Genomic DNA, 10,223 nt, shown 5'->3' on the forward strand with positions numbered 1-10,223 from the left:
AATTTGGTCCTCTCTTCTCTATCAATTCTGTTCTTAAAGCTTAACTGCCCCATTCTCCCTCCATCTTCAGTTTTTCTACCTATGGCACATTCAAACATAAAAAGGACTCAAGACAGTACTAAATCTCCCCAAGCTCCTTTATAACGAAGCATCAAAAATCTCCAGGTGCCTGCTCTTTCTCAAATCTCTTTTTCTTCAATTATCACTTCCTCAGTCCCAAATCTCGAAACCCACAAAACTCTTTATCTCCATTCCCGTCCCCTCCTTGGGCTTTTTCTCCCAGCTCTCCAAAATTCGAATTTCCTAGTCCCCAGTAATCTCACCGACCCACCAGTCTACCAAGCTCTTCCTAGCTTCCAGAGCTACTCTTATTACCAAGTGTGCTAAAACAACCCTCTTTCAACCCAGTCGTCAGTTCCCCCTCCTTCCATTTCATTCCAGCTCCAGATTACCCCACCTTTTCTCTCTCTCCTCCCTAAAAATTCCCTTTCCTCCCTGGCTTGTCCTCCCCAGCTGCTTCCCAGATCCCTCGATCTTCTCCTCTAGCTTCATCTCTGTTCCTCCATTTCCCCCTCCTCTATCTCCCCCTTTCCAAACCTATCTGTAGCCGAGAGGGACCTGATTCTCCCCTCCTCTATCCCTCCTCATCATCATCCCCGAGCCACTCCGTGCTCTACCCTCTCCCGATGCCCTCGACTCAACCCCCTTTCCCCACTTGAGCACCCCCCGCACTACACACCCCCGAGGCTTCGCTGCCCCCTCACCTCTCCTCTGCGCTCAGCGCCCTGCGCCCGGCCCCGGTGGCCCTGTCCTGCCCATGCCGGGGGCTGGGCCGGGGAGCGCTCGGCTCCCCGCGGGCTCCCGCCCCCCCACCCCAGCTACAGCCCCAGCTCCCCCCTGGGCCTCGGGCCGCTACTTTGTGTCAGTTTCGGCCACGGCGGGGCGGAAGTGACGGAGACCTATGTAGAGGGCGGGGGGCGGGAGAGGGGGGATTTGGGGAGCGGGAGATGGGGGGGCGGGAAAGGTGGGATCCGCCATCTTTGTGCGGGGCAAAGAGAAGTTCTTAACCCTTGAGCCTCTGCAGTCTTGCAATCCAATCCTTTCCACCCCCACCCCACTCTCTTCCCGCCCCGTCCATGTAGGAGACTGAAGGGCAGAGGAGGGGTCTTGTTATGTTTTTGTTTTAGTAAAGGGAAAAGGAGAAAGAAGAAAACTTCTCTGCATCTAGGACTGCCTGGGCATCTCCTTTATGCAGCGAGGAGGGGCGAGGCTAAGGAAATGATAGGTAAAGAGGGTCTCCCTCTAGAGGTTGCTTCTCCAACTTACCGCTTCTGCTCACGTCCTTTAGAGTTACCCCGTGTCCCGCATCCTTCTCGCCATAGCTCATCTCAGGGCATTTCTCCTTCTCCAGGGAAAACCTCCGGGAAGTCCATGTTGGGTCTTTCGTGCCTCAGTTTCCCCCATCTCCGGGCCTCGGGTCTTGGGAAGGGTGGAACCCTATAATTAGCAGCAGAGGCGGCACTAAGACCGCTCCTTGACTGGCTCACTCATTCCCTCTCTTCTCCAGGTCTTCTAGTACCGGGAACAGATTCTCCCACCCCTAATTAATCTTCGAAGGTGTCTGAGTCAAGGGGAGGGGCCCCAGTGGTGTGAAGACATGATACTCAGGTCATTAGAATTTAGCCAAGGTTGAAAGAATTGGACATTTTGGGGACCGAAGGGTGGGGGGGGGGGGTGAAGAAGGGGATGACCAAGACTAGCGAAGTTTCCTAGGGCATCAAGGATAGAGTCCACGTTTGTTTCCAAGCATGGACTGATTGCCCATTTTGCTCCCCGGGCGATTCGCTTTCTGGATATCGTCCTCTGGTGGTCACTCTTAAGAACTGAGGCTCCCAGAGAAGCACCCCTACTACCTCCAACATCTTCCCCTTTCTGCAAAGTGTGATGTGTGAGTAAATGGCCTGAAGACTCAAGACAGACAAAGAGTTTGGATTCCAGGGCCTCATTTATTTCCCTCTTCAAAGACCACAGCTCCCAGGAAGTCTTCCCCATCCCACATATAAACCCAATTTAGCCCAAAAAGAGAATATTGTCTCCAGTGGAACTGCAACTATGTAACAATTCAGCTGTTCAGTAGGGTCTTTCTCCACATTTTCCACTCCAATCACTCATCCACCATGGCTCTCTTCTAATTCTCCTCTATAATTACTTAAAGAGCTTACTGATAGGCATCCCTGCCTCCAGCTCCTAGCTCTCTATCCCAGGCCACAGTTGCCAAAATTAATTTTCCTAATACACAAATTTGAACACATCGATTCCTGGCTCACTGATTTTCAGGGGCTCCCTATTACCCCTGAGATATAATACAATTTACTTAGGCAGGCATTTTAGGCTTACCACAACATGGCTCCAAACTACCTTTTTAGCCTTATTCATACCAATCCTTTCCAACTGATCTGGATGTCTAGTTGTCATAGTCTTTGCCTTGGATTTACTCTCTCAGGCTTGCATATATTCCCAGAAACTATTTCCCATGCGTGGGAACATACCATCTTCTTATCTCTACCTGTTGAAATTATGTTCCTTCAAGGTTCAGTTAGCTCAAAGTATCCTTTCCTCCAACAAACCCTCCCTTATTCAAACCCCATCCTACCCCAAATTGAAATCCATCTTTCCTTTCTTAAATTTTCACAAAGCAATATAGAGCTCTTAATCTTGCCTCCTATATAATATTCTATCATGATCGTGCTGATTTATGTATGTCTCTTTCTCCTTATCCTATTGTAAGCTTTTTGATGGAAGAAATTCTGTAGTTTTCACCCTGTTATTCCCATTGCCTAGTATTATGATGCCTGGCACATAGTAGGTAGTAATAATAATGAGTGGGAAAGCTAAGTGGCACAGTGGATAGAGCAACATGCCTGGAGTCAGTGTAAAGGGTAAAAGGGAGTTTTTTGATTGAATATATTTAAAGGTTTGGTCACCAGGGAATTGAATAATTATCAATTCCCAATTAAAGAATAACCTCAAGTCAAAATAACTTTTATGGAAGTTTATTTACAAATGAGAAGAGAGAGAGAAAGTAAGAAATTTAGAGAGAGGATAAGGTAAGATAATTAACCTGACAAACTAAATAATTCACTTATGTCCCTGGTTTAACCCAAGCAGATCTAACTAGTCCTCAATTGGAAAAGGCCAAGCCTTGAGCTGAGGGCTGAAACCTGATGGCCCCAGAGGCATATGAAGCAAAAGCTTCAGTCACAGAGTCTCTTTGAAAGGGAAGTTCCTTAAGAGAAGTTCAGGAAGATTCAGTCTTTACACTCACCACATGGAATTCCAAAGGAAAGATTTAAGAACAGTTTCACCAGCTCCAGAGCTCCTCCAAGTCCCAGTCATGAACCAGAAGCACTCCTTCAGGTCCCATTCACGAACCAGAAGAGAGAGGCTGATCTCGCTGAGCTCTCTTTTAAAGGAGCTTCTTTTGCGTCACTTCCTGTACCTTCCTCTTAGTTTACATGTCCAATCACAACAGATGCTTTTCTTAGGACTGCCCAGGAGGCAGTCAGTAAATTCTGATTTGTCATTCACTCTACCACATGTGGGTCACAGTCCTCCCAATTTGTGAGTTAAGTGGAGATGTTTTCACCTTTGGTGATTAAATCTAAAGATGGGCAGGGTAGATTTAATTTCATTATCACATCTGGAGGACCTGGGTTTAAATCTGGCCTCAAATACTTCCTACCTGTGTGACCCTGGGCAAATCACTTAACCTACATTGCCTAGCCCTCGTTGCTCTTCTACCTTGGAACCAATATACAATATTGATTCCAAGATGGAAGGTAAGGGTTTAAAAAAAAAGAAAGAAACCCACTGGCTAGGGGGAAGCTCTGTAGATTTAGAGCCAGGCCCAGAGATGGAAAGTCCTGGTTTCAAATCTAATCTCAGGCACTTCTTACCTCTGTGACCCTGGGCAATTCACTTAACTCGAATTGCCTGGCCCTTGCCATTCTTCTGTCTTAGAATAATAATAATTTTTAAAATCCTTGCCTTCTGTCTTAGAATTGATACTAAGACAGAAGGCAATGATTTTAAAAATTATTATTATTATTATTATTGATAATATTTCACAAAATCACAGATTCTTAGAGCTGAAAGAGAACCCCCTATGCATCTAATCCAATCAATCAACAAGCATTTATTAAGTGCCTTCTGTGTACTAGTCACTTTACTAACAATCTCTGCCCTCAGAGAGCTTACATTCTATCACAGAAGACAGCATTTACATATATAAGTAGATACAAAATATGTACAAAATATATTAAAGGTAGTTTTAGGAGAGAAACAGTTGGAGAAGGAGGTGATTCAAGGAAGGCTCCATGACAAGTGAGCTGAATTTTAAATGAAACCAAAGATTCCAAGATGTGGCAACAAGGAAGGTATAAGGCACAGTCAGTGCAAAGATTAAGAGATGGTAGATGAGTGTTATGTGTGAGAAACAGCAAGTAGGCCAGTCCAATATAACCAAATTGAATTTGTAAAATTATAAATATCAGAAGAGATTATCAAGTTAAACAGTTTTGGTTGCTGTTAGTGTTTGGATGTAGAAGTATTTATTATGAATGCTATCAAAAATAGTTTTGTTTTGTTTTGTAAATGTAAATGTCTGGTAGAATTGGAAGAAGGAAGAATATCACAGTTTGCTCTCTAGAGAGCTGAGGTAAGATGGGGGCCTCGGTTCAGAGATTTTCTCCTGGGTAGGCTCCAGATCCTCAGGATGATGCAGACCCACCAACAACTGGTATGTGGCAGTGCCCAACACAGCGCCCACCATGGGAGCCACCACAGGGACCCACCACCAGCCATTGCCAGCACTGTGGAGGGACAAAGAGGAAGGTCAGGAGACAACTGGCCCATCCCCTTTTCCCCAAAGGTTGAATGAGGGTTGCTAGGGTGGCTCAGTGGATAAAGTGCCAGGCCTGAAGGCAGAAAAACTCATCTTCCCCAGTTCATATTTGGCCTCAGACACTTACTAGCTGTTCAGTCCTGGGAAAGTCACTTAACCCTGTTGGCCTCAATTTCCTCATCTGTAAATGGGCTGACAAAGGAGAGTAGGGGGAGAGGGAAGAGGAGCAAAGTACATGATTTTGCCCTGCAAGAGCCATGTGAAGACAGAAATTGTGGAGGAAAGGCATCTTGGCTCACATTTGTATGGGAGATGGGAAGGATATAGTCTAAACTACAGAATGAAAATTCTTAGAATGGCCTAGCCCTTTACCTTGAGACAAGAAAGGTATTATTTTACTGTTTTACAGAGAGCTAATAATAACTCACACTTTTGCAATTCTTTAAGGTTTGAAAAGCCTTGATATACATGTTACTTCATTTGATCAACTGTGGCACAGAGCAGTAAAATGGCTTCCTAAAATTATTGTAATTGTTCAATCATTTCTGAACCTTCATGACCCCATTTGGGGTTTTCTTAGCAGACATACTAGAGTGATTTGCCACTTTCTTCTCCAGTTTATTTTTACAGAAGAGGAAACTGAGGCAAATTACTTGCCTAGGGTCACAAAACCAGAAAGTGTGTGAGGTCAGATATGAACTCGTCTTCCCACCTCCAGGCTCAGCACTCTATCCAAGATTACCCTACCTGTTAAGTGTTAAGCAATGAATGGAGAGGGAACTAGAATCCAGGTGTCCTGATTCTATTTACTGTCAACTTTCCTTTCTATCACTGCCTTTCAGTAGAATAGGAGGTAAAGGAAAAATAGAGCAATATGAAGGCTTAATGGACCAGAGACCCAGTGTAGGGAGAAGACAGGAAAGAAGCAAGGGAAGAGAGGGCAGAGTGTGACAGAGGGTGGACACAATGAGAAACCGGGAAATGTAGTGGGGAAGGTACCAGAAGAAGGGATAAGGGAAAGAGATGATGGAGAAAGAAAGTCAGTCAACAAATATTAAGCCTTTACAATGTGCCAGGCACTGTGATAAACTCTAGGAATGCAAAGAAAAACCCTATCCTCAAGGAGTTTCCATACTAATAGAGGAGACAAAAATAAAAATAACTAGGTACATGCAAGGGGAAGAGATGGGGGGGAGAGAGAGAGAGAAGGATGGAGGGAGGGAAGAAAAAGGAAGGAGGGAGGGAGAGAGAGAGAGAGAGAGAGAGAGAGAGAGAGAGAGAGAGAGAGAGAGAGAGAGAGAGTCATCTCAGAAAGGGAGTCACTAGCAGACTAGCAACTAGGGGAACCAGAAGAACTCCCTCCAGAAGGTGGGTATGAGCTTAGTCTTAAAGGAGGTTGAGGAAGCAAGATGCAAATGTGTGGAAGGACAGAATCTGAGTGTGAGATAAAACCATTGAAAAGACAGACAAAGGCAATAGAGTCTCCTGTGTGAAGTGGGCTGCTGGAGATAAAGAAAGAAGAAGGAGAAGGAAAGGAGGAGGAGGAGAAGAAGGAGGAAGAGCAAGAGAAGGAAGAAGAAGAAGAAGAGGTGGAGGAGAGAGGAGGAGGAGGAGGAAGAAGAAGAAGAAGAAGAAGAGGAAGAAGAAGAAGAGTTGAGTTCTATTAAAGGTTTTTGTAGCAGGAGTATTATTTAAGACTGGAGCAAGTTATGAAGACCTTTAAGCACAAAGGTTTTTATATTTAATTTTATAAATAATAAGTATCCAATTGTAACATGCTTAGCATAGTGCCTGGCACATGGTAGGTACTAGCTATATAAAATTTCTATTATCATTATTAAAAAGGAAAACAATTACATTGATCTACACTTATCAAAATATGAAAAAACTAAGTTCTTGGACCCCAGATTAGGAACCTCTATAAATTCAAAGAAATAATAATTGGTCCAATCTTTATGCCTTTTTTATAATATAGCATTTATTTGCTTATTTGTTATATGCAATTAGATAATATTAAATTTCAGAGAATAAAAATAAAATTAAAAATCACTTTGACACTTTAGTAGAAGATGGATTGGAGTGAAAAGAGGCATGGTAGGAAGACCAATTAGAAGTCTATTGTGGGACAGCTAGACTCAGTGGATAAAGAGCCAGGCTTGGAGATAGGAGGTCCTGGGTTTAGATTTGAACACTTCCTAACTGTGTGACCCTGGGAAAGTCACTTAACCTCAATTGCCTAGCCCTTACTGCTCTTCTGCCTTGGAACCTATACTTAGTATTGTTTCTAAGATGGAAAGTAAGGGTTTAAAAAAAAAAGAAGTCTATTGCAAAAATACAGGTAAGAAGTGTTAAGGGCCTGAACTAGAATAGAAGCTATTTTCCTGGCAAGAAGGGAAGATATATGAAAGATATTGTAAAGGCAGAAATAATAAGAGTGAATGAAGAGCAAAGGATGATACCAAGGTGTGTCTTAATAACTAGGGAGATGGTGGTACCTTAAATAATAATAAAGAAGTTTGGAAGAGGAAAGAGTTTGAGGAGAAAGTCTGAGTTCTATATTTTGGACATAATAAGTCTGAGATTCCTGCAAAACATTGAGTTTGAAATGTCCAAAAGGCAGTTGGAAATAAAAGACAGGGCTCAGAAAAGAACTGCATGGAGATGAAAACAGAATCCATGGGTGTCAATTTGCTCACCAAGAGAGATAGTATAAAGCAAAAAAGAGAAGAGACCCTAGGACAGAACCTTGAGGGATACTCATGGTTAATGGACATGACATAGATGAAGATCTAGCAAAAGAGTCTGAGAAGGAATGGTTAGATGGGTGAGAGGACAGTACCACACAAACCTACAGAGGGGAGGGTAACCAGAGGGAGGTGATCAACATTGTCAAATGCTACAGAAAGGCCAGGAAGGATGAGGATTAATAAAAGGCTGTTAGATGTAGTGATTAAAAAGAGATTGTTGGTATTCTTGGGAAGAGAGGTTCAGAAGCCAGATGGCAGATTATTAACAAGAAAATAAGAGGAAAGGAAATAGAGATACCTAGTGTAGACAACTTTCTCAATGAGTTTAATGGGGAAGGAAAAGAGAGAGATATAGGATGATAGCCCTGAGTCAATGTGGTGTAGTAGACAAAATGCTAAACTTGGAGTCAAAAGCCATAAGTTCAAATCCCATTTCTACCTTTTACTAGCTATGTGACCTTGGGCAAATTATTTTACCTCTGTGAGACTCGGTTTCTTCAACTATAAAATGGAAGCAATCTCTATACTTTCTATTTCACAGGGTTTTGAGAATCATGTTAAAACATCTATAGGTACTTGTGAGATGAAAAGTACTATGTAAATTTAAGTTAATAGTAAAAAATGGAAATAGTAGGGTATGAAACACTAACCTAAAGACCTCAGGTCCCCATCCAGCCACATAGGTGAAGAGCCGAGGTCCAAGGTCTCGAGCAGGGTTGAGTGGGTATCCACAGTTGGTGCCCATGGAGAGGCCAATGGCCAGAATCAGCAGTCCAACTGCCACAGGTTCTAGTCCCGCAGGTATCCCCTTATTCTTGGTGTCTGTGATGGCAAAGATCCCCACTATCAGTATAGCAGTGCCTAAAACCTTGAGAGAAAGGTTACCTGTTAGTTCCCCTGAGACTACCCTTGCATCCATACCTCTCAGGCTTCATGCACACACCACATCACTATCTCCCTTTATACATCCCATGCTCCCACTTCCCACACCCTTTAACTTTATCTTTGATTGCTGAGAGGAATACCAAGGCAGAAAACAATTAGCCATTCTGTGTTGGGCTAACACAAAAGGACCTAGGAAAACAATAAAAGAAGGAGTTGGGGACCCTAAGGGAAAGAGTAGGGACTGGGGATAGGGGGATGTCAAATGAGAGGATTGAAGAACATTGGTTCATTTGGTGTGGTCCCCCACTTCTACTCTTACCTGGTCAAAGAAGCCATTTTCCAGGGACAGATAAGGGGCTGGGTAGGTGGCAAAGATAGAGGCTGTCTCCTTGGGACCAGTCACTGTCAAGTTCCCACCGGTATAGTTCTTCAGAGCATCTATTTCAGGGGATAGAAGCAATGAATGAACTTGAACTCCTTCCTATCCACATATAGAGGGAGTTTCCCATTCCCAGGTATGAACTGGTTTCCCCCATCTCCATCCCTAGGATGGAGATCATCTCTTCCACAATCTGGAAAAAATTTCTTATGAATTCTGAGCCTTTTTTTAAGGAAGATTTGTTTTTGTTTGTTTTTATTATTTTTATTTTTTTATTGAAATTTTGTCAAATGTTTTCCATATTATTCATTTTTTGTAAGTAATTTTATAAAACCTAAACCCTAAGACATAAACCCAAATAAACAAGTGAAAAATCATATGCATTCTGACTCCCCCAGTTCTTTCTCTGTAGGTGGAGAGCACTCTTTGTCCTCAGTTCCTCAGAATTGTCCTGGATCATTGTATTGTTGAGAGTAGCAAAGTCTATCAGAGTTGATCATTCCACAATATTGCCGTTACTGTGTACAGTGTTTTCCTGGTTCTGCTTATTTCTGAATCCTGCATCTTTGTAAAGGCTATTTACATACCATAGTAGAGGACATAAGTTGCTCCTGAGGCAGAGAAGGCAGAAAGCAGTTGTACCAGTGAGTAGATGGGAAGTTTGGCCCAAGGTAGGCGACCAATGAGACACATGGACAAGGAGAAGGCAGGATTCAGGTGGGCCCCTGAGGGAACAAAAGTTGTGGCAGGAAGAAATACAGGAGTGAAAAGAGGTCTAGAATGAGTTGGGACAGTGGCATATACAGGGAATAAGCACTACCCTCCATAAACTCCCTCCCTCAGTGAGGGTCTTTTTTTTTTTTTTTGCCAGGAAGAACAAGGGTCTAGAATGAGGAAAGGAAAATGGAAGACAGAACTAGGGAGAAAAGAAGGAGGGGCTTAGAAGGTAAAGTGCAGACAAAGTAGGGAAGTTTGGGGGAAAGGTTGGGGGGACCCAAGGGCAAGCCAGAGTCATGTGAAATTTCCAAGAGATAATGTCCCTGAGTCAGCAGCTTGGGCAGTGTCCACTTCCTGCCACTCCTCCAGCCTCCCCACTCACCTGAGACATTGCCTCCCACATAGATGGCCACCATCACAGCCAGGGAGCCTGCCAGGAACATAGTGAAGAAGTTGCCCTTTGTTTCCTCACTGGTAACAGCCTGAGCCACTGCCCCCTGTGTGATGAGCTAATGGACAAAAGTGAAGAAGAGAGAGAAGAGGAGAGGAGAGGAGAGGAGAGGAGAGGAGAGGAGAGGAGAGGAGAGGAGAG

General features: G+C 43.6%; 1 protein-coding gene across 1 annotated transcript in view; it reads right to left on the reverse strand.

The window, feature by feature from the left end:
• Nucleotides 1-4,690: 4,690 nt before the first annotated feature.
• AQP10 (aquaporin 10) overlaps nt 4,691-10,223 on the reverse strand; it is a 39,111-nt gene continuing 33,578 nt past the window's right edge. Inside the window, exons 3-7 of the mRNA XM_044675050.1 lie at nt 10,014-10,140; nt 9,502-9,639; nt 8,855-8,973; nt 8,301-8,518; nt 4,691-4,871 (exon numbers count right to left, since the gene is read on the reverse strand). Of these exons, the coding sequence (XP_044530985.1) occupies nt 4,691-4,871; nt 8,301-8,518; nt 8,855-8,973; nt 9,502-9,639; nt 10,014-10,140 (783 nt within the window). The remainder of the gene's footprint in view (nt 4,872-8,300; nt 8,519-8,854; nt 8,974-9,501; nt 9,640-10,013; nt 10,141-10,223) is intronic.

The sequence above is a fragment of the Gracilinanus agilis genome, chromosome 4, assembly GCF_016433145.1.
Source record: "Gracilinanus agilis isolate LMUSP501 chromosome 4, AgileGrace, whole genome shotgun sequence".
Lineage (NCBI taxonomy): Eukaryota > Metazoa > Chordata > Mammalia > Didelphimorphia > Didelphidae > Gracilinanus > Gracilinanus agilis.